Source organism: Xiphias gladius, chromosome 22 (assembly GCF_016859285.1).
Source record: "Xiphias gladius isolate SHS-SW01 ecotype Sanya breed wild chromosome 22, ASM1685928v1, whole genome shotgun sequence".
Lineage (NCBI taxonomy): Eukaryota > Metazoa > Chordata > Actinopteri > Istiophoriformes > Xiphiidae > Xiphias > Xiphias gladius.
Genome location: NC_053421.1, coordinates 23,843,099 through 23,867,850, shown reverse-complemented (window position 1 = coordinate 23,867,850; position 24,752 = coordinate 23,843,099). Strand labels below are relative to the sequence as shown.

Sequence of the window (24,752 nt, the reverse complement as noted above, 5' to 3'; positions counted from 1 at the left end):
TAACTGTTCATACAGCCCTATTTTATTCTCTCTAAACCACTCTGAAGGAAAAGTAGTATAAAAAGCATAAAAAGGAGGGAGTAAGAAACAAAAGATAACAGTAGCTCCGTCATTACTATAAGACCTGGCAGCACAACAGCTCTGTGGGAATCATCAGCACAGTTGGAACGTGTCTTTGACCAGTCAGATTACTTGGCTTAAACTACCTGTAACACAATTCGGTGCTAGGATATTTTATTTTCTAATACGCCCTGGAGGTGAAATAACATGGACAGACTTCAGATATACACAGTTCATGAAGGAGCTTTATCCCATGATCAGCATTGCCAAGCCCCCCTTATTTATTTAGCTCAAAAATGTGTTTTGTGCTTTCAAATTGGCAGTATAAGAGTTTCCACTAATATCTAGTTGGGAAGAATTTTCATTGCTTACTCATCCTCAGGGGCATCTAAAAAAACAGGGCAGAACAGATGACTCATGGATTACGGTGTAGTCCATTAGCATCTTTTTTTCCATCTTAAAGTGAAGTTGTGGAAAATAACATGGTCGGCCATGAAAGACGGGCGTCCGAAAGACCTTCCGAGAAAATTCAGATGATGGAGTAAGGCGTAATGAAGGGATATGAAATGAAGAGAGGTATTAAGTGTAAATGAAATAATTAACTGTACACACCCTAACAATGGCTCATATAACAAGGGGAGTTGTGTCAACTTTTAGCTACTCTAGCAGTGTGGCTCTGTGGACGGCAACGTTTGTTGGTTGGTCTACCACTTTGGTCCAGATTGAAGTATCTCTACAAAGTGGGTAAATTGCCATGAAATTTGATTTGGACATTCATGGTCACCAGAGGAAGAATCATAATGACTTCAGTGAAATATATATCGGATGAGCTGCCAGCACAGCTATAGACTCTTATTCTTGTTTATCTATTTATTTATTTTTTTACAGAAACAACATTTGATTTGATAGAAAGTCCCTTATATAACTTATTTGAGTCTTTTTTTAACCCACTCGCCTCATATTGACCCTTGCGGAAAAAATAAAGTATTCTGAATTCAACTGAAAATGATGTCTAAATAGAGAAAAAAAGACACTGTTTTTCAGTCGATGTTCTTTTCCGTTTACAAAATCAATACAGCGTTTCAGAAAGAATCTCCTCATATGCTAAGCTCAAGTCATTTTTTTCCTTTTCTGTCCACTTACAATGTCCCGGTGAATCCATCCCGACATACGCACTCTCCTGTTGCTTTATCGCAAGATCCTCCGGTCCCACACTTGCACCTCTGCAGGCAGCCCTTCCCAAAGGTGCCTGCGGGACAGGACTCCTCGCAGTAGCGTCCTATGAACCCTGGAAGACACTGACACGCCCCCTTCACAGGATCGCAGAGAGCGCCGTTCTCACATTTGCACCACTGACTGCAGCCTGGGCCCCAGTGTTTTTCATCACAGGCTGGAAAGTAGAAGGACAAGAGGGAATTTAAGGACAGGTTATTAATTGATTATGAAGAATATTTTTCCAGACTATGTTGTTTAGTCAAGATGTTGAAACACAACCCCTGGTCCTTCTGTTTGTTTGTAGAAAAGTGTCTTTAAAAAGATGAACTGAGATTTCAGATATTTTATCTTAAGCTACCGAATGTGATAAAACACATGACTTTTTTTCAGCACCGCCCCACTCCTGCACAAAAAAAAAAAAAACTACATGCATTTAAACCAAGGAGGTTCTGACTTTCACCGCCCACATTTTCCAGCGTTTCAAATAAGTCAGCTTCCAGTAACACGCCTGCTGCTCCGAACATTGAGCCAAACCTACTCTGCAATGCTGGGTATTAAATAAAAACACCAAGGCAAAATCACATTACATGTGATTATTGTAACTTGCATTCAGAGCAAGTATGATCCTCATTCAATTTTCCTCCCATCCACCCCGGTGTGCACTTATACAAAAGTATGACATCATGAAAAACAAACAGAAACAAATCTGATTAAATTCAATGCATTCAGCAGCAACGAGAAAAACAACAGAACAGAAACGAGAGGACGAGCGCTTCGGGGGGACATACTGTCTCCTCCACACATTGCTGTCCATCTCCCTCATGCTTCCGCATCCCTTTAGCTCAGGAGTGTTATGTTACCAACAAATAATTTTGAATTGGCAGGGGGATTTGTATGGAGATCACAAGATGGACAGGTTTTTTAAATGGTTAATTTTACAGAAGCCTGAAGATCGGCTCCGGGGGGGGGGGGTTAGCATGCAGTGGAGATTCACACAAGGTTTGGATTTCAATTCATGATGAAGAGATCTAGGTCCACTGAGAGAACCCTCATTGGTCATGGGTGAATTCCTCACATTTCTCATCAATAACTTCGACTGTCTTGGACATTGGACATCATCTAGAAAATGCGATACCCGACAGCACTGACGCAACAGATGGACGGGCGTCAGTTATCTTCTCACAAGCTGAAAAACGATGCCAACAATTTCACGCTGACCTCTGTGAATCATCTTTTTTTATGTGAGCAAGGCCTGAGCTACACGTCGTATGTGTCCATGTTCCCAGTCCCCCCCCCCCTTCTTTGCCTCTGCTGCACATATGCCCTGCCACGGTTTTGAAAAGTACAAGGACTGCTTTGACAACAATTAGGCCTACTTGGAGGGTAGAGCAGAGCCAAATTTGGCTTGGAGCGAAGTTTGCTGCCATGGACCGTAATGTTTATTGCAGTAAGTAGGAGCAGGACCCCTGGCTCTTTTGTTTAAATGAATCCTAGCTTCACTTGTTCCCTTTGTGGGCATTGGAGCGGGGTTCTGCCGGAGTGTGTCGGGTTGAGTAATGAGAAACTCAGCTGGAGCGGCGATCGTGTTTACGTAGACATTCTCCTGGACAGCAGAGGAGATTTATTGAAGGGGGTCTGCAGGGCTGTCAGTGTAAGTACTGAGGGCTGTTAGATCCAGACAGTAGATGAGAGAACGGGTGAAATCTGACATGCTGAACCTGTGGTTTTTGAGCGACCAGCTGCCAAAGTCCGAGCCCTCCTCTGACCAGTATCAAAACTCTTCCCGTCTGTTTGTTTATCCACATGTAAACATACGTCCCCAAGTGCAAGTGTTGCTGAGTTTGTTTACGTTTGTTAATTACTTAGATTCACTTCAGCCAAAGTGTGTCCAGCTTTGACTTAATCATTTTAATGGAGAGCAAAGATCATTCATGCCCAAGTTTCCTGTGTTTACACCTGTGTATGATAGTTCCGTGAGCATTTTGAGTTATCACATTGATACAGCAAGCGGTGGCCAACATTTCAGAAAATCTTTAAGAAACAAGTGAACAAAATAGAAAACATAACATTTCACATTTTCAACAAAACAAAACAAAGTGACATGTTTGAAAACTAATCAACCTAAAGGATAATTTAGTGTATTTTTTAAACCAGCTTTTTCCCATCTTTTTTGGTCTAAATGATTAATAGGGATAAATAGGGTTTGGAATCAGTCCAATATTAACCGGGCAACCGTGACATGGCTGCAATGTAATCCAAGGGGGCATTTGTCCGCGTCAAAGTAGGGCCACTGAAAGCGCTTGTGTTTGCCACCGACAGGTTCAGATTGTTATTATTAGTGTCCGACACCATTATGGATCCTACAGAGACAGACCTTTTTCGTTTACGTTTCACTTCTCCCAGCCTCTGTTGTAACAACCCACTTCACTGCCTGTATTATTCGCCTTTATTATTTTCTGATGTTTACGAAAGGAGAAGTCACGCCGATTCTAATCAGTAATAATAATAGCAGAGTAGAGTATGGCTGTCAGTATACATCCTCTAATCAAAAAGTTTAACCACCACCTCTCTAAGGGAGTTTCACCAATGACTGAACATTATAACCTTCAAGAAGGAAAGATTTATTGGGGGACTGGTCTATTAGACTGCTTTAGTTGTAGCTAGGTGATAAACTAATAAACCGGCAACTCGGTGTGCAATTTGCTCTCAGGTCTCTTGCAAAAGTGACCTTGATCTGAATGAGACTTCCTAAATAAATGAAGCTAAATAATGATCCACACAGAGTATCATTAATATGACCTACTACTTCATATGAGCGGTATCTGCGACATTGCGTGCTTGTAAACCCACTGATTGACGCGCACTTCAGAACTGGCATCTCCTCGCTGTCCTTTACGAGGAATGCACACTGATATGGTGGGAAAATTCTTCCCTTTCCCCCGTGAATTGTCCAAGCAGTGGTTTGGGTTTTGCTTGCGTCCAAAGTCCACATAATCTCCTGGACATCTAACAAGCAGCCCTCAGCTCAAAATCTGAATCTGAAGCAGGGCTTGAACAAAAGAAATGCTATTCTGATGTGACGCTCTCTAGCTCCCAATGAGCCACATTCCTGCCTGTCTCTTACCTCAGTCACTGTAAGTACAGCTAATCTCCAATTTTTCATTCTCTTCCATTGCAACTCAACGCCCTTCCTCTCTTTTTGTCACCTTCTTAAACATTAAGTGTACTTCTCCCTCCTCCCATCTATTCTCCACATTTATGGGCAAACTGTCCTAAGAGTGCTCGGTATGAAAACCTCAGGCCCCTCTACTCTTTCCCACAGTTAGATAGCTCAACACACAGGCATCCAGGAAGCGTAAGGTCTTTTTCTGCCAAAAAGACTCCATTATAGGACGATACAGTGGAGCCAAGGCTTGCGCGAGAAATGGGCTGAGTGAACGAGTGAAAATAAAGTAAGAAAATGTACGTAAGTGAGGGGCAGGGTAGAGAGGGAACGTAGGGAGAGATGGCGAAAACTGGGGCATGCGAGACGGAGAGTGGGGTAACATTTTCCATTTCCCCTTCCCATCATCCCCCTGTCAAGACGTCCACCGCTACCCGTTAAAGCTTATTCTCTCTCTCTCTCTGCAGAGGAACAGGGGGGAAAATGGAGGAGGGTTGTGTACTGTTGAACCAGCTGAGTGCGAGGAATTGGGCTGAGGCTAGTGGAAAATTTCGTTTCAGTGAGGGGAACAGCAGCCTTGTGAAATGTGGTCCTGGTTTCACACTTCACGTTGTTTGGACAATCAAATGTAAGGAGATTCCAGACAGGACAAACAGGTTTAGACTGACTGTTCTGACTTGGTGCCTTGAATGTCTATTATATAACTATTTCTGCTGACTTTAGTTGTTCTAAAAGAAGTCATGACAGGACGAGAGAGAGAAATTAATGTCTGTCTTAACTCTTTTTTATGGACTATGGCTACTTTCAGTAAATCATAAATTATTTCACTCATAACTTGTTACTCTGATACTATTTTCTTTCATATCTGTTGGACTAAGACTGCAGAGACTGGAGACTGTAAGCTTGGTGTCCTTCTGGACTACTAAACTGGTTTCTGGAGTGAGGCTGAGATTAATAACTCATTGCTGTGCATGCAGTAATGCTCCCTTGCTGTTTCCATTGAAAAGGCCCCTCCGCTGTTCGATGTGAAGATCGGCCACTTGACTAACGGCCAATTGCCATTTCCTCTTGTGCGTGTGAACTTTGTTTGTGTGTGCACCTGAAGAGAGGGCGAGGGAGAGAAAGTGATGGGAAAAGAAAAAGCAAACGACAGAGAGTGAGGAAATGTCTGTGAACGAGGGGAAAAGGTTGATTCATACCGCTGGAACAGTCATCTCCGCGCCAGCCTCCCTCACACTGGCAACGGTCTGGCGCGACACACCGGCCGTGGACACACTCCTTGGTGCAGCGGGCTGTGGATTGGAAACACAATTTGTAACAGACCTAGTTTTGTGGGGAACATTCACGCTCTGAAAATAATATTTAAAATGCAGTTGATAACCTACAGCAAAGTGTTTTTCATTGGACTCGACCTGGCTGTTATTTAACATTTATAAATGTGGATATTTTTACAGCAACAGTCTTTCAAATAAAAAAAATAGCGATCCCCGAATTGTCTGTGTTGAGGCTTTTTTTCAGTAGGTTTGATCAAGTTTGCATTTGTACAAATACCACTTAGCAATAGGGATGCTTTTTGCCATGTATTCTGACATCTTTGCTCATATGTTGACTAGTTTTGACACACCCTCGCCAGAAGTGCCGGTGCTCCGGTGTTACCACTGCCTCAGTTAGGTGGGAGATATGTCCGGCTCCACCGACCGAGATGTAGCTGGTAGGTTATTGATTATTGTGACAATAAATATACAAAAGAACAGCCTTACACCAACCAGGAATCCTTTTTTGTTTTTTTTTTAACAAATCATAATTTTTACAATTTCTGATTGATTAAACTCCACCATGTTTCCACAGGCACACTGGTAACTGCAGAAGTACCTGCTAGGACATATGTACCACTGGTTGAGGATCACTGGCGGGACCTATAAAACTAGTGTCACAGATGTACAGTGTATCAGACCAGTAGGAATACTGATAACACTTTGACCTCTGACCTACAAGTTCTTTTCTGCGAGACAAATGAAAAATCAGTTTGTCGACTTGGTTTCTAATCGCTACATTTTCACCATTCTCCTGTCTAATTACTTGCAATCACTTTATTCAAATTTGCTTTTTTGTAACAGTCCCAAGGCACTAACTATGTGTTTCCTGTTTGTGCTCTTTGCCCCTTGAAATTTGAAAAACATTGTATAAGTAGGGTTCTCCAGAAATGGCTGTTATTCTTCTTACTGTTATTATTATTATTATCAAAGACCATGTGCCCAACAGCTGGGCTCGACCAAGCAATTGAAAGCACCAGTCCTGGATGCCATTCAAACTGCCAAGGAGGTTCCTCTTAAAGAGCCTTTGATGTGACGCTGAGAACCACGCGCTGTATATTCACATGTTGTTCTTTTCTTTCGATTCAAACACAATAAACAACAAATTCATTGATTATTTTCTCTCCAGCTGAAAGTGTGTGGACACCGGAGGCTGGAGATTTGGGGGATCTAAGAATACGCTAACATGTCATAAAATGAATGAGGTAAGTTTAATTATATCTAATTATATGTGTTAAGTACAATTTTAAAAAGCACTACGTTGTACAGATAGTGGGTTTAGGGGGAGTCATAGATGACAGATAAAACTCAAAACAGCGATAAGGAGGCCTTTCTTATGTCTCTCAGTAAAATCAAAAGCTTTTGTTTTTTGGCCACAAAGGAAAACCTACACACACACACACACACACACACACACACACACACACACACACACACACACACACACACACACACACACACACACACACACACACACACACACAAGCCATTCAGGATTGCTGGGGACTGCTGTGAAAGGTGGCTCAACAATAAGCAACCAAAAATGCATATTATCTCTGCTGGGGACGAAAAACATTTGTCTCCAAAATGTCAGCTTTGGAGGCACCACACACTAAAACCTTGTCATTGCCATCATCATTTCTGAAATCAACCGGTGGTGTGTGAGAAGGTGTGTAAAGCTAAAGTGGAATTTCCTCTACCCATGTGAGGCCAAGTATGGTGTCACTTTTTTTATCTGTCACTGCCGCTGCCTGTCAGCAGTGCCTGTGTTAGCAAACTGTTGACAGCTGCATCAGTTTGGTATTTTCACATTACAACAATGTTCAACTAACTGTCTATTACTTATTTTAACTACTGCGCCTAGGTTTGTTGTCATGTTGTCTAAGTTTCTAAAGGTCCCTCTTGTTTTGCACAACTTGATATTACCAGTAAATTATTTTATATTGTTTTCATGAACGAACCCTTGCCCTGGTGTTAATGTTAAGCTGAGTGTAGACCCCAGTTATCTGAGAGTAGTCATGAACATGCCCACTAATGATATCGTTCATACGATGGAGTTTTTGTCGGTCTACCCTGAGCTGCACAGGCAGCGGTGCCACACCTCTGAGTCCATCAATAACAGATGCTTTGCTGATGGAAAAAAAAAAAAAAAGTTGCTGAACCGAAATGAGAATGTGAAAATTACCAACATGGGAGCATCAGGGTTTTCAAGACAGCAATACACAGTTTAAGGTTTAAAATTCCAGCTAGTACTGCCAGTACATACTTTGCATGTACAGCATCAGGAGCCCCGGTGGGAATCAAACCCCTAATTTTGGTAATTCCAGTGTCATATGCTACTCATTGACTATGCGGATTGCGCGGAAAAAAAAACAGCTCGCTTCGAGCAACGAGAATGAGTTACTCAGTGTGCACAAAATATGACTTGTTTCACTTGCAAACCACAACGTTAGCAATCATTTTAGCATTGCACTCTATTGCCACTGACTGTTTTCCTCACTTTCCAGCATCACGTTACTTTGTTTAACTAGTGCCTCTGTGCACGCTGGTTTTGCAGATTTGCACCTTTGGCTCTATATAACGCCAAATAACTTGGTTTTAACATCAGAATTTTAGCTGCATTAAATGGATTATTTTATATAAAATAAAAAAAGAAGATCCTGTCAAAGAACCTGGTTGATGGAACAAGATCATTGCAGTCAGTGGAAAGTAATCAGATTAATACAATACATGTAAACAAGCAGATTGAGCAGATTACATTGTAGTGCAACAGATGTGTGTGTCCCTGGCAAGGCTGTTAAATGTAGATTAAAACAGAAAAACAAGTAGATAAAATAGAATCCGGATAAAAACACGCGACAGATAAAAAATACAGTATGCATGTGTCCACTGTGTGCTCATGCATACAGTGCATAAGCACAAATGTGACAAGTGGATTCAATCAAATGTTAGTCAGTGCTGTTTAAGCCATTGCTTCACTTGCGTAGTGAAAGCCTTAAGTTTGGTTTGGCGTTTATTGTGGTGATGCTACATAATATCACAGGTTAAAACTCGATTCCCTGCTGACCGAGGACTGAATTTTGCCGTTTCATCCTCAGCTCTCTTATTGTCTGTTTCAGTAACAAAACAAAAAAAAAGTATGAAAGTACTGTTAAAGATTGTTGAAAGGTTTCCACGGTTACTTACGGACACATTTGTCTCTGCTCTCGTAATAGCCTGGACAGCACTGGTACCGCTTGCGATAGTCAGTCTTCACCGCCTGCCTGTAGGCCGTCTTGTAGGTGATCCTGAAAGAATAACACAGGCAAACGGGATGCTTTGACCCTCCTATGACAGGAACGGGAAGTCAGGAATCCTAACGGGAAATGAGCCATCATGCTGGTGCTACCTGTGGCGCACGCATCTGTAGGAGGTCCGAGGGTCCGAACAGGGCTCCTCCGTCATGTGGTCGTAAGGATGCGAGTAGGACTCTTTGACTGAGGTGGTGAAGCTGAGAGGGGAAACAATATACATACTGTTACTGATTCACAGTCGGAAGAGGTAGAAAAATGATTCTGCTCCATAGATTGTCGTGGAGCAATGCAAACTTTGGTTTATGACCAAATACCAGCCAGATTGATTACAATCCCATCAGCCTCAGCAGTACTTTGCGTTTAGTGTTACAGTAAATAGCAAATGTTAGCATGCTGTGCACACAAAACTTAGATGGTCAACATGATAAACATTACACCTTCTAAACATCGTTTGTTAACATTGTCACTGGGATGTATGCTGACAGTAGCATCCGGCTCAAGGCACTATTGTGTCTAAGCCTCACAGAGCTTGTTTCAAAATTCATTACAGTCACATCAACACTTATATTAGTTATCTTATCAGAATATTTGATCATTTTATTTTCTGTTTGTAAAGGGGTGCCAATGCATTCTTCCTCAGATGAAATTACAAAACCTAATTAATAATTCTACTGTCTCGAACATCAAAAAAAATGTATCCTTTAACTTTTTTTTTTATTTAAGAGAAAGCTATGAATTCATTTAAACACCCTAAATACCTCAGGTTGGACCTAAGCACCAACCACATGCCCAGTGGCTTTGAATTTTGATTTTGGCAGATGTGATAGCTAATAGGCCCTGATAGGTCGGATAGGCCCTTGTCTGGGTAACCCACAATTTCTATCCTGAAATCCAGTTTGGCTGGGAAAACAGCAAAAGCGGATGTCGAATTGTTTTAAAAGAGAAAGTTTCCTATCTCTACCGAGCAAGTATAAACCACAGTGCTGCTGTGATTTTTTTTTCCATAAGAGTTTGCTTGATCATTCATATGCGATAGATGAGTTCCCTTGACCGACCCCTGACCCTTTTTAATCCTGCTAAAACTACACCGTAAACTTTCAAAAATATTTCTGCATGAACTGTATAAAAAAAAATGTTTAATATCATACCACTACAGCAACATGTTTTTGTTTGTCAGAGAAACTAGCTTCACCTCTCCCACAGGCTGCACACATTCGGGTCTCTGGGGTTCAGGGAGCAGCTCAGACCAATCATGACGCTAAAAATCAGCAGGACGGCAGAGCTCTGCGTGGTCGCCATGGTCCTGAGGGGGACAAAAAGGACGGACAGTTACTGAGGGATGCAAAAACCCAAACATTTCAGAAAGACAGCACAGGGCCAAAATATATTGCTATTGTTGTTAGAGAGCAAAATATAAGAGACAGACACAATAAATGCAACATTTGTATAATTCAATGCGATCTGGTTCTGCAACAAATGTGTGAGCTCATAATATTTTTGTTTTTCAAAGGGGTGGTTTTACTCTATGGTTACTTGTGATGTTGGATTGAATTGGACTGCAATATATTGGAAATTATTAACAGTGTTGTGTCCACCTCCTCTAAACACTTGCTTATATGCCTAAATATAGGCTACTATTCTAAAAAACAGATATCCATACATGTCAAATTTGTAATTTTTTTTTATTTTTATGAGTGACAAGTCTGAGCAGTCTTGAAACACAGCAATAACTCTGCAGTACTCTGTCAGGCAAACACACACTGGAAAATGTTGCACACACAGATGAGAGACGTTTAAAAAAAAAAAAGAATTTCCATTCCCCGCCGCAACAAGCGATTTCATTCGTTGTTTTTGTTTTCATTTTCTATAATTAACGTTTCACAGTGTGGCGGATAGAAAGATTCACTGAAAACTGGTTCTTGGTACCTATAAACTGCGGTTAAGATTTAGCCCCTGACTGTAAAAGAGTTCATTAAACGCTCAGCAGAGGTGAGGCAAAGAGCCAGACATGAAGCGCAGCGCTGTCTGCTTCCTGCTGAGCTCCACACCGTCTCAACAGAGTACATAAAACACAGGCAGCGGGAGAAAACACTTGACAGGATAGATGGAATAGAGCAAGAGCATAAGAAAGAAACACAATGAAATCGAGAGTGTGTGTGTGTATTGGGGGTCCAGAGTCAAGAAATGTGACTCCCAACTTCATCCTGACCCCTATCAATCAGTGCTGCAGTGAAGCCTCCATGCTCGTCTGCTGTCCCCATCCACAATCCAGGAGCATCTGGATCCAATCAGTGCATCAGCCCAAGAGAGTATCTCGGTATGGGGACCCTGTTAGGCTCTCAGGGAGCAAAAGGGAGGCAATTTTTTTTTTTCTTTTTTTCTTTTCCCCCTTAAAATATCCCATGGAAATGAACAGAAGTTCAGCGGGCCAGTGGAGTGAGCCCATTGGTCAAAGGGTAAAAGCATCGTGGGAATGTAATGGCATTTTCTAGAAAAAAGGCGACGTCATGTTGACATAGGATCGGTCAAGCCTGTTCCCCACTGTTTTCTCAACAAGTCCCCTCTGACAGAATTCATGTGGCCTTGGGCAGATTTCCGATATGTTGGGACAGGGACTTTGCAGCCACGGATCAAGATTATCCTCTTTGCTCAATTGACTCGTAAAAAAACACCTCAGATCTCAGAAGAAGGCGTAACAACAGCTGTCGCTGTTTGGCTGCTGTCACTTCTGCTGCTGCGGACAATCACATGGGAAGTTTATTTAGAGATGAGTTTTGGCAACTAAAACTTCACCAAAGTCTTACCATAAGAGTTAGGGTAAGTAAGATAAACTTGAAACTAGGATAAACTTAAAGCTAAATCTAAAACAGTCTACAGCCATGCTAACGGCTCTGAGAGGCTGTACCTGCAGTAGGCACAGAGGAGCTTTGAGCTAAATGCTAAAATCAGCATGCTAAAATGCTCACAATAACACTGCTAACATACTGGAAATCAAAGTATACAGGACAAAATTAAATTTCGACCTGATGACAGTGCTAGGTGAAAATTCAGGGGATCTCTAAGTTATTACAATTCATCCTTAAGGGGACATGAATATGTGTAAAAAAAAAAAAAAAGGCCATGGCAAACCATCCAATAGTTATCAAGACATTTCACTCTGAACTCTAGCTTGGCTAAAAAAAACTGATTATAGCCACTTTAACTTTATGCTACTATAACTGGTATGAATTATGAATTTTGGGAAAATTCTCTTTTGAGACGTGAACATTTTTTTTTGCCTTTGGCTTTTTTAAAAACAAAACAAAACAAACAAACAAAAAAGCACATGGACTCTTAAATACAGATTGTGTCTTTTGTGAGCTATATGACCATATTCACTAGCTGTCATCACATTGAAAAGGTTAGTTAGAGTTAGGTTTAAGTGAGTAGAATTTCAGTAAGAATTGGGTTTTTAGTCAAAACCAAGTAAGATAAGCTCAAATCTAATCAGTAAAAAACAAAAAAAAACAAACTGTGTATGATTTCGATATTAAACCCTGGTTGCTGGCAGTAAAGACCGTTCAATCACTGCACTGTTAAACTACTTTCTTCCTTCATGTCATCTGTTTGTGGTGGAGAGGCATATTTTTCTCACCCTTCATGCACATATCTGCATTTCAAGTCAATTTTCTGGGGAAATTTTGGGAAATTTCCCGAGATGAGAAAAAGATTTGCCTGTGGCTTGGTGAATAATGCATCTCTCTAACACTGCCAAGGTCAGCGGTTCAACTGCCATCAGTGCCACTTCCTGTATGTTTACAAAATGTGTTCTTTTTGCTACTTTGGTGGACAGTACACTTCAGAATAGTGATCATTTGATGTGTTTGTAGGAGCTGTCCACCATAAATACTTCTACAAAAAATCAGAAGCCCATTTGACAGATTTACGTCGACATTAACTCCGTCCAGTGTCTGGTCATTACTGCAGGAGATTTGGCACGGTGAGGACTGCAGCATAAATCCGTGTGAATGCGCAGATCTTCTGCTTCTGATAAAAGTGCCTCTTACTACTCTCCTGCCCACCGTCAGGAGTTAATTCACTCGCTGGCACAAGCGCTAACGCCTAAGAAATCTGTGCCACAAAAACAAGAGCTTTATGAGAACAGGCATATGGCTTATATTAGGAGGAGTCATCGACTTCACTTCATTGGACTGGGGGTAAATATTTTTAAATACTTTTCATTTTAATTGTGTTTCATTAGAGGAGGCCTTCAAACCGCATGGGAATTCTTAAATGCTGAGAAAGAGAGCTTAATGAGTGCAGACAGAGTTGTTTTGAAGGCGAGCTCAGCTGCTGTTTGCATTGCATGTTTGGGTCACCTGCAGTGGGACGGGGGCAGGTAGAGCTGCTGAAGCTCCAGGTGGTAGTATCATCATCCAAAGACTGGACTCTCCAAGGTGGCAGCCCTGCACTTTAGTGGAATAAAGAAGGGCAGGTGGTCTAAAAATTTTGTTTTACATGAAACTCCACCTCAGCTGTTGACCGATTGATCCTCCCCCTTTCCTCCTTTTCATATAATTGCCTTCTACTCCGTTACATTCAGCTGTAAGCTATCATCATTTCCTCTGCGCTTTTTCCAGGCTGCAGCTCTGAACCTTTTCACAAGTTTCACAAGCAGCCCGACGTACTGTATCTCAACAGCTTTTCCATTCAGTTTTGATGCACTTAGCTCACAGCTAACTGGCAGTAATGTATGCACACTTCCACAGTTCACACCCACTGGTCAAAGAGTTACAGTCTGGACCAAGATCGATAAAAAAACCCCCACAACAGTAGAGGTTGCTCCAACATATTTTTGGTCTTGTTTTTGAAATGAAAAAAAAGCAGACAATCTCATCCAGCATAGTGAAACTTTCATGTGGCCTAATAAACCAATAGAAAATGGGCAAAAAGCCACACACACACACACACACACACACACACACACACACACACACACACACACACACACACACACACACACACACACACACACACACACACACTCACACGTACAGGCATATATGCTCCCGCATGCACATACACAATCCAACACCCACTACACTGTTTATAACTCTTTCATAGGCTGATGTTTTGTTTTCATTTTCTCGAGACATTACACACACAAACACACGCACACACACACACACACACACACTCATCAAAGCAGTCTCATACACTGAGACGAGTCTGGAGAGAAACTATTTTTAGTATCTGAGGACATTTTGCTAATTCACCAGGCTTCTATTGACTCATACTGTTAAGACCCAAAGCAGCGGCCCACACATTGTACTAACTGAGGAATGCTGCGAGCTGTTTAAGGGCCCCGCAATGCTGTTTCCAGAACCGCACAGGGGCTTGAGTGAAAACAAGGCCAAAATAAAAACAGATGCACTGGTTTTGTATTAATCTCGTCAGACATTTGTACCCCTGTTATTACCATATTCTGTTTCAATCACAGGCTCTTCAGGATGCATGAGTGCTGACAACTTCAAAATCATTTTCATTTGATTTCATGCAAGAGAGCCATTATCTTGACAGATGAGTATTCCCATCGGACTGCATGTTCGCATTAGTTAAACAGTGAGGACAGTAACTACACCCATGTAGAGAGATCTCATTCTCTAATATGATTATCATAGGCATGAAGTAACGACAACCTGTTAAAGAAATAGTGGGACATTTTGGGAAATAGGCTTATTTGCTTTCTTGCCAAGAGTTAGATGAGAAGATACAACCGCCATTTCTGCCCAGTAACTATGTGGCAGAAGCCAGGAAAGAGCCTGGTTCTATCCAAAGGTAACAAAATCTACCTACCTGCACATCTGGAGCTTAATGATTAAAACACATACCTCGTTCGTTTAAAAAACAAAGTGTAAAACAACAAGTTGGGGTTTTTTTTCGGAGGCTTATGTGCTGAAATATTTCTTGGCCAGGTGCACTGTCTTCCTGGAGTCTTGTCATCACACTGAGGTTGCATGCTGCCTTATGTAAAGCTAAACTAACCCACTGCTGGCTTCAGCTTCATTCTAAGATAAGACACATGGGGAATGATATCGATCGCTTCATCAAACTCTCGGTGAAAGCAAATAATAATATCTCCCAAAATGTTGATCCACTCCTTTTAAATAACAACAAATCCGGCTCCAGTTTCGGTATTTGGACAAGAAAGGATAGCTTAAAATGTATTAACACATTAAATTACAAAATGAAAACACTTGCAATAGCCCCTTCCTGCATGCGCCATGATTGCGGATTTTGACAATTTCCAAATTGGCTGCATTTGATTGGAGCTTTTATCCAAAGAACTTTACAGTTTGCCTTAGATTCACCCATGCACACACACAAAGATGGCAGCAAGCTACCATGCAAGGTGCCAGCCTGACCACTGAGAGCAATTTGGGGTTCAGTGTCTTGCCCATGGACACTTCAACATGTGGACAGGAGGAGCTGGAGATTGAACCACCAACCCTGTGATTACCCCCATTAAAATACCAAAGTAGATACAAATTATTAAATATTTTAAGTGGACTTAAAGTGATTTTATTTTATCCTCTTGAGTTGGATTAAAACTAATAACAGGTTCGATAGAAAAAATCCCTTTTTTCATTCCAGTGACATTTTAGGCAAAGCACATGGCACTGATCAAACTGTTTGCTTCCCTATTTCCTTTCTATCTAGCCCCAGAGTTCTGTCTCCATTTATTTCTGTGCAGCTGCAGTGCTAATTGAGGTAGAAAATATTACTCACCCACTGGAAGGGAAAATCACAGGGGAAAGAAAAATATAATATATACGGAATAACACACGGGCTGGGGTGTTAAGAGAGACTGCTAGGGAGAAGGAGAGAGACATAGTCCAGCCAAATACAAGTCCATTTTAAAGCTGAGGTGCTCCGATGTCAGTCTGACAGCGGATAACAGAATACATCTCGATCTTCCAGACTCCTTCTCTCCTTTTTCAGAGCCATTTCTGAGATTCTCTTGGCGCTGCAGACTCAAACATGTTCTTCCAGAGTCAATAACATAAAACTTAAAATGTCTTTATTCTTTGCACTATTTTAAAAATTCAGTGAGGCTACCAAAGAAAGGCAACACGGTGAAAGACTGCAGGTTGTCTTGCAGACTTTCTTCTTTAGAGTTATGACACATGATCCTGCAGGTGCAATGCATTTTCGAGTGGCACGGTGGTGTGAATCTGAGGGTAATTTATGCCTTGTTTCATGCTGTCCTTGTAATAAGTTACTCTAATATTAGCACCAGATTCCGAGTTTACAGTTTAATGTCTGATGTAAAAATGTTCACAGCAAGGTCACTCATAAAACTTGGAAATGATTGATGTAAAGTTAGAGAAGAAAGATTGTTTTCTATTGAGGTTTCAGTAGAAAACGGCTTTAATAAAACTGTAAATGGATACTGTTGTATAATGTAAAATAAGATGCATTCAATTATAAATGTTTAAAAAAAACAGAAAATTATTACTGGGAATACTTTTTTTTAAAATCGAGAACGTTGGAACACCATTTAAATGAAGACATGTGTTCTTTATAAAAGCAATAAAAATATGAAATTAATTCCCTGGACTTTGTCATTGCAATACAAATAAAAGTGTAAAATTACAAAATAAAAGATGGTTATCCGACTATATATTTGAGTTTTCATAATCCTTTGAATTACTGATTACATTTTTCATAAGTCACGGCCATGGGAGACAGTTTCAAAATAAGAGCTGTCTGCCCAACCCATTAGCACACAGCTGAACTTTAAGAAGTGATTTACTCAACCAGTGGTTCCCAAAGGGAGGGATAAGGACTGGTTAAACTCTATTATAATTCCATTAAAACAATGAGGGAGCAGAAATGGAGAATCACTGCTCTCGTATTAGGCTTTACTCCCCGACGGTCTGCCCACCCAAAGTGAACTCTGCACAAACTAAAATACCCTCAAATTGAGCTACTCGAGACAAAATCTTAGCAAGCAGGAGTCTGTGGCGTAACCCAGGCCTTTTAAGGGGCCCTTGACGTTAAAGTTTGAGAAACGACTGCATTCTGCAAATTGTGAACATTATAAACTGGCAAATCCCCCAGTAAAAGACAAAGAAGTGGAGACCAAAGGACAAAAATCTAATCAAATGTTTCCTGGCAACCACATGGTCACATTGCACATGATTGCACCGTTGCTGCGCACCATTGCTCTTAAAAATTGGCCTATAAAGTTGTGGTGTGTATCAGAGGCTTAAGGAGAATTAAACGGTCAGCCTCTGATTGTGATCATCGTAGGTATCAAAAAATACCCTCCACAGGAGACTACAGCCAAAGATTTTGGTCACAAATTTACAGTTCAGCTCTTAGAATAAGAAAACTATAAAACTCTTCAAAGGCAGAAACTGAAAGAAACTGACAGAAACTAGAATAAATTAGCCAGAGTCATCCATGTGACACATTGACTGCAGCCACAGTCCCCTCCCGCCCTCTCTCCCCCTCCCCGTCCTCCCATCCCACCCTCACTTTAAACCAGAGTTACTGTAAACAGAACAAAAACCCATAATCCTTTGCATCTGGGATCTCGTCTCGGTGCACAGGATGAGTTCGGCTGCGAGACCACAGTGAGGCTGGCACACACTCCCCGGTTGCTGCCATGCCTCGTGTTGGGGGGGTGGGGGCGAGAGACAATTACATGCCACACCAAGAAATGTAATTCGAGAACACACGTAAAACTCAAGGAAAACACGCCCACAAATTCCATGCCGTTCATTCATTTTGACAAAGTATCAACATCATCCTGTGAAAAATCCCAACGCCTACAACAAACTGTTTCCCTCTGTTTACAGTAAAGACATCATATGCAGTAAAAGGTGGTACTCTGCCACAAAGCTGAACCCCCACACTGGAAAAAGCTTTTGAGTGGAAAAACTCTTGGCAGTTCAAATGCAGTTGATGGTTCTCGGGGGAGTTGCGTGACAAAAGGATGATCTAGTGAGGGAGAGAGAGGAGGGGGAGGCCCTGCACAGATCTGGGGAGTCTAAATTTTTCTGAGTGAGTCCTGTAGTGCTTGCAGTCTCGAAGATTCATGCCAATGAGCTGAAAATCCCTTAACTTTTGACCTTTTCAACTTTAAGAAACACTGCACACCTTTGCACTTTGAAAAGTCTGTTGTTTTTGTCTCCTTTTTCAGACAGCCATATCGTCTTAATTTGACCCCTTCCTCTGCAACTGTATCTTATAATTATGTCAGCAGATCTGTCCCACTATTTTGCTAGTCTCCGGTAATAACATGGGAATAAATAATTTGGATCCTCCTCCATAAAAGACTTCTTACCAACAGGCTTTTAAGTACAACAACAGATGCCCAGTGCAGCCTGCCAATCTGTCCCTGGGTTTGAGTCATTTTAAAGCTCTGTTAATTAGGGGAACTGCAATGGAAAAACTAATGAAATCGCCCCTTTGTCATCTCTGCAACAACATCAAGCCAGCTTTCATTTGGCAACCTCAGGCACTTTGGTCTGGAATACTTTTTACAACTGAGAAAAACAGGAAGTAGTATGTGTCCCCCGTTCCTGGTCCCCCATTACATTAATTCAAATTTAGCTTCCAGGCAGAACAAAACACTTTGAGTAGTGGAGATTAATCAAGTTATTATCCATCTTGAACATCACTTCTCTTCCCTTCACTTCACTTTATTGAGAGAGTAATTGGTAGGTTAGTTGATAATGAAGATAATCATTTAGCCACAGCCCTACATATAAACATAAAAGAAACTATTAAAAACCAACAAATTAAAGACCTTGTGTAAGGAGACAAAAAAATAACAATAAAAACAATTTACTTTAACTGTCTAATTTAAACGATCCAAGAGGATGCAATGGACGATGACCACACCTTTTCCTGTAGTGGTAAAGAGCTAGTAGTTAGATAAGCTAGAGCTTGTGTGTGTGTGTGTGTGTGTGTGTGTGTGTGTGTGTGTGTGTGTGTGTGTGTGTGTGTGTGTGTGTGTGCGCGCGTGTGAGCCTGTTTATGTTGGAGAGCGTCTGTATGAGTGAGGTCAGAAGGTACTGGAGCTTATGTCACAGCCTCTGTCCCCTTGTTGATGGTGAGCAGAGCCCGTGGATGAGTGATAAGGTTACCACGGTAACGCGGTTGTTTTGGACTACATGAGGACATCAGCACGAGTTCAACACAGAGCCGGGGACAAGGGCTGATTTTGTATTGACTCCTATCTGCATCCAGTAGGAACGGCAACAACACTGATAGAACATGAACTGAACACGTTTCTGTTTCAAATTAAAAGCTGTTTTTAGCTTCACAAAGCTATAACTCTAGAAACCCCAGTCTTTTTTCTGTGATGTATTGTCTGGAAAACACCCACTAAGCGTCAACTGAGTTGGAAGATGGGACAATCAGTGATGGAGGGTGGTTTGGAAAATGACAACAAGCAGCTCTGTATCTTGCTCTGATTAGCCAAGTCTCCACTTTTGAACCTTGTCAATATATACTTAAAGTCTTATATCGCAGATCTAAAATTATGCATGAGCCAGAAGCTGCATGTCCTATTGTTCGCCCAAGTCCTCCGTATTAAATGACAACATACATCATTCGATTGACACATCAAAGCGTTTACTGATCTAATGCCCCTGTCAGCAGAAGGACATCAGTTGTCTGTTGAATCTGAATAAATCCATTTTATAATTGACAGTGCAACAGTTACGGTTTGGTCGGGTTGAAAAACAAAAACAACCTGGTTGCAATTACGGAAAGATCATGGTTGTTGTTAAAATGATCACTTTGTTATGGTTTGGTTAGTTAATTTACAAAAACATGTGACTTTTAGTAGAAAATGGGAAACGATGAGCAGCCTCACATGGTAAACTCTAATATTTTTTTGACCCATCCTTCCACCCCGAGCTTCTCTGTACGTGGACTTTGTACCATCACCTTACTTCTTTCTTTGCTCACGACGGACGAGATACTTCAGCCAACGGAGGGCTTCGTCGCTCTAACATAAACCTGCTCTGTGTCTTTTAGGGGCATTTGTTGAAACAGTTGTGTTTTGTTGCTTTGCTCGGTGGGACGGTCTCTTCTCACCGCGTGTTATTCAAAAAAACGTTTCGTGTGAAACTAGATAATGTGTCCCCAAACAGCTGCCGGATTTGTCTGCTTTGAAAACGTGAAGCAAAACCGAAGGGCACTGCACTGGGACTAGTGTTTCCCCAATCGCGTGCAGAAAGAGCCCCTGCTGATTTCTTTTCGGTCACCTGTCATTTAGTTAAAGCTTGATCCCATCACCTGCAATTCAGGTCCACATCAATTAATGATGCCCCTGATTCAAACGAATGCCTCCTGATCCGGGACAGACCACAGTCACAGAAACAAAGTGAATGGTCTGGCTTGGGTTTTGCTTTTCCAGCGTTTGTCACATTAATGTCTAGTGATGCAGATTTGATTATAGTTCGCACCATCGTCCACCACTGAGCATTTGTAAATGCTGGTAGCAGCCTGAAACAGGATTCAAGATGTAAACTGTATGTCATCGCCAAGCAAAGTATAACCGTCCCATCAGACACACTAACCAACAATTGCGTGCTACTGTGAATTTCCAATCGTATTTTTACATCCTTTAAAACTCAAAGACAGTTTCACACATGGATCCCTTTGACCAAATGTTGTATAGTATGACTGCACAGGGAATAAAATGTGTTAAAAAATGAAAACAAATGTCGCTGAACTCTTTGAGGACAATGATAACAAAACAAATAAATAATCCCTGTTTTCTTGATTCATGAACTGTTTACTTGTTGCAGATGTGTGTGATCTGATGTGGTTTACACTGAAATCCACTGAAATTTTTTTGTTGTTGTGCTGGGCTTCTTGCCAGCTGGAGGCCTTTGCTCTCTCTGTTGCATTATTCTGACACGTTTGAGGCTCGTGTGCTCTCGTACGCAGACCCACAGTGCAAACTGCTGCCTGGTCCTCCACAATCCAGACCAAAACCGCAGGCAGGATGACTGTGGCCTCATTGGTCAGAGAAAGCAGAGGGGTCCACAAAAACAAACTTAAACACTAAGACACTGTGATAAATACACCAACTCACCTCTGTGGAGCAGAATAAACAAAAACACAGACTTACACACCTTGGATTGACACCATGACTAGGTCTCCTTAAATTAGTTTTTTACCCAAACTTTAGTGAGTGAAATGGTGGAAAACTCAAAATGGAGGCTCTGGCTGAGGTTTCAGAGGGACATGACCATACAGTGCTGTAATTATATGTGCTGTAATGCTCTGTGGATCATACTGGTGCTGAGAAACATACAGTCCTTGTAAAAAAAAAACACACAGCCTTTCCACAAACCGTGACCAAAACACATAGCTTTGTAAACTCTCCCAGTAAGAACACAGGCGAAAAACCTCTTTGTCCACAACATTAGGAGGCTGCAGCTTGTAAGAAGTAGCATTATAAAAACTCACAGCATGTGGAATCACCAGAAAACAGATCAGTTCTAACTAAAACTACAGTTTTGTCTCCAAATAAAGTGGTTTTGATACTGTAATTTGGCAGAACCGTTGGCTACAACCTATACTGTGTGTTCCCAGATCTCAAAGGGATCATCAAAGTTATTACAAATCATCCTGAGGGGGACATAATGTCTGTACCAAATTTCATGACAAACCATCAGACAGTTGTTGAAACATTTCACTCAAAACCACAAACATAAACTCATGTTGGCACTGGAGGAAAAGTCAGATGATCACCAATATCAGTAGGATACATTGTCTGGGGACCGTGAACGTCTGTACAAAATTTCATGGTAATCCATCCAATCTTTCTTGAGATATTTCAGTCTGGACCAAAGTGGTGAACGAAAAGACCAAACAAAGGACACTGCCATCCCCTAAATCCATGTCTAAAAATACAACCCATGCTGTAATGAACTCAATTTGTCCTTTGGTGAAAAAACACACTGACCACATACTAACACAAGAATTTCAAACTTCAATGTGTCATGCTCTAAGTATTTGAAAAGATCTCTGCCATAGTGATTCTATAAGCAGGATATTTCTGATGGCTGTGGCGCTTGATTGATCTCGCCATTGCCATTGTTTCAGCATGAATCACAGGCGGGTTGTTGATTCAGATACACACTTCCTCCTAGTCTCTTCCTGCACTTCACTGTCTAAGCAGCCCTCCGATGTCATTCAGGAAACTGTTTATATTCTTGCGATGAATGTTTATGTGAGTCAAGTTATTATCTTGAATTTGCAGTGTCATTGTATTAGTTTATGATAAGGTCACGATGCTTATAATATAACTAAAATAGTGCCATGCTACCGTTTTAGTACTTCCTGATAAGAGAATAAGTTAGTAGCAATGATACTGAAAAAAATGAAATAAAACGTTTGCCGTGTGAGAAAAGCTGCCTTTTAGGGCTTGTAACTACTGATTATTTTCACTACCTATAAAACAGAAAAAAGCATTTTTTTCAGCTTTTCAAAATAATGTTTACATCTTTTCAATAAAACACTAAAAAACTAAAGGTAATCATCGGTTCTTGCATAGTAATGTATATTTCCCACAACAATGCTCAGTCGAAAAATACATTTGAGCTTCATTGCATAAAGTAACACACACAAAAAAACATTTTAAAAGTAAGAAATAGTAAAAATTAATCTTATTTCATTAACAGTTCGTATGAAAAATGCTTAGAAACCCAGTTCGGAAAGAGCTGCAGCTGCACAGTGACATTTTCCTGACCCTGTGTTCTGCCCTCCAACAATTAATTTTACCGCTGACCCCTCTGAAGTTTTGATCCTAATTCTTTTTAACCAAATCAGAGCATCATCTTCATGCTCATTTTACCACCATGACAAGCTAATTTCGTTGACCATAGTGTCATTCTCTTTGCTTAAAATTGCCCCAAAAACCAATTATTTCTGTCCTCTGTCAGAGTCAGAAAGCTGTGGGAAACACAGCTATAGTCGCTTTGTTTTTAGCTGATCTTCCCATGATAAAACTATGCAAAGGCCAACACTTATTCACTCATATTTATTAGTACTCAGAGATCCCCCGTTTACATACAGAACAGGCCAAAGGGTCAAGAGCCTTTGAAATCTTCTGAAGAGCTTGAGAAAACAGAAACAACCTCCACTCTCACAACAATCACAAACTTATGTTAGTGTTGTCTCTGAGCAGAATAACTCCTCTGTGAAGAGAAAAAAAGTAAGTCATTTATATTAAACAGGCAAACAAGCAACTATTGAATTGGTGCAAGACCACTTGTTGTCTTGCTGTAGTCCCTGCTCTTACACTTATTTTGATTTGGGCTTGGCCACTAATGGACAATGTCTTGACTGTTTGCTGCCAAATGAATACAGTATACTGTGTCCGGTCACAGCACTGATGCTTAGTGTATTTTCTCACCGTTAATGCAAACAATATGACGTCCCAACTGTAGAAACTTCTGTCTCTCTAGCACAGCCTGGGGGAAACTTAATTCTTACCGACTGGGGGGTTTCCATTATATATCTATCTGCAAAAATTTGCGAATACAATAGTTAAAAGACATCCCATGAAAAACACAAAACCAACAATGAACTGTTCCTACTAACGAGTGTTCACTGCATAGCTAAACCCTGATTTAGCTTATTCCTCTGTGCCATAGAGCTCCACTGTTGTCCAAAAACTATTAAAAACACATCAATGAGTCACACCGTTGCATGGGTGACATGCTTCTTCACATTCTTGTAGACAACCTCTGTCCCAAGTCTAGCAGAGCACTAACTATTTATTAATGCACAGCTGAAAATAGTCCCCAACAAATACACTATTTACTAGTGTTTGAGTAACGTGCTAAAAACTAACGTGAACAGCTGTTTTATGAAAATATTTAGCCTTTTTTCAAACATGAACCCATATACTGGTAAGCTCTTTTTAAAGATTTACGTCTTCACAAAGCAATGGGATTGGGGCCACAGACATGGTAGGGAAGTCAGGAAGTATTAAAAGAAGAACTAACACATTGTTGATTTCAGTCTTTTCAATAATCACGTAGTCACACTATAATTATATATTGCCTGTCATTGGTGCAAATACTCACATATAACAACTAGGATGTCATCCTGTGCATTGTGCACATCTGGATGTACGTCATGTGTGGTGACATATGAAAAAACAATCATAATCTATTATAGCTTTGTCAAACTTCGCAGTCTATCCCTCACTGGCTGGCTGATCACTGGTGCGCAGTTCTCCAATCCCTTGTTTGACTTGTAGTTTCTTACGAGGGGAAACGGGCGATCAGACGGCAGCCTCTAAAGGGAAACGCTGAACCACTGCAGACAGCCAAAATTGCCAAGTCATCACAAAACTCTGCATTGAACATCAACATAAACACAGATGTGCACACACAGACCTTGCCTGTTCATTGTGCCTTGACGCACGCACTCACGCACACACACACGCACACACAGGCACACTGCTATCTTTTATTTCCATTATAGCCTTTGTTTTGGCTGAAGACCTTGCAGATTGCTTACTCTTGTGGTCTTGACCTTCATGGTGGGGGAGCTGCTGTCTAAACTCTGTTGGAGAGGTGTGAATTCAAACCCCATCTGCTTTGGCAAAACCTACCATGAGCACAGAAGCTGAATGGGGTACAGTGTCTGAAAAACTCAATTATAAACTTATTTCAACCCTTA

The 24,752-nt window shown here is 41.1% G+C and overlaps 1 protein-coding gene across 1 annotated transcript in view; it reads right to left on the bottom strand.

Annotated features, from left to right (window-relative positions):
* pear1 (platelet endothelial aggregation receptor 1) overlaps window positions 1-24,752 on the bottom strand; it is a 46,918-nt gene that overhangs the window by 14,320 nt on the left and 7,846 nt on the right. Inside the window, exons 2-6 of the mRNA XM_040118850.1 lie at window positions 10,237-10,347; window positions 9,140-9,241; window positions 8,938-9,038; window positions 5,638-5,730; window positions 1,204-1,450 (exon numbers count right to left, since the gene is read on the bottom strand). Of these exons, the coding sequence (XP_039974784.1) occupies window positions 1,204-1,450; window positions 5,638-5,730; window positions 8,938-9,038; window positions 9,140-9,241; window positions 10,237-10,343 (650 nt within the window). The 5' untranslated portion in view covers window positions 10,344-10,347. The remainder of the gene's footprint in view (window positions 1-1,203; window positions 1,451-5,637; window positions 5,731-8,937; window positions 9,039-9,139; window positions 9,242-10,236; window positions 10,348-24,752) is intronic.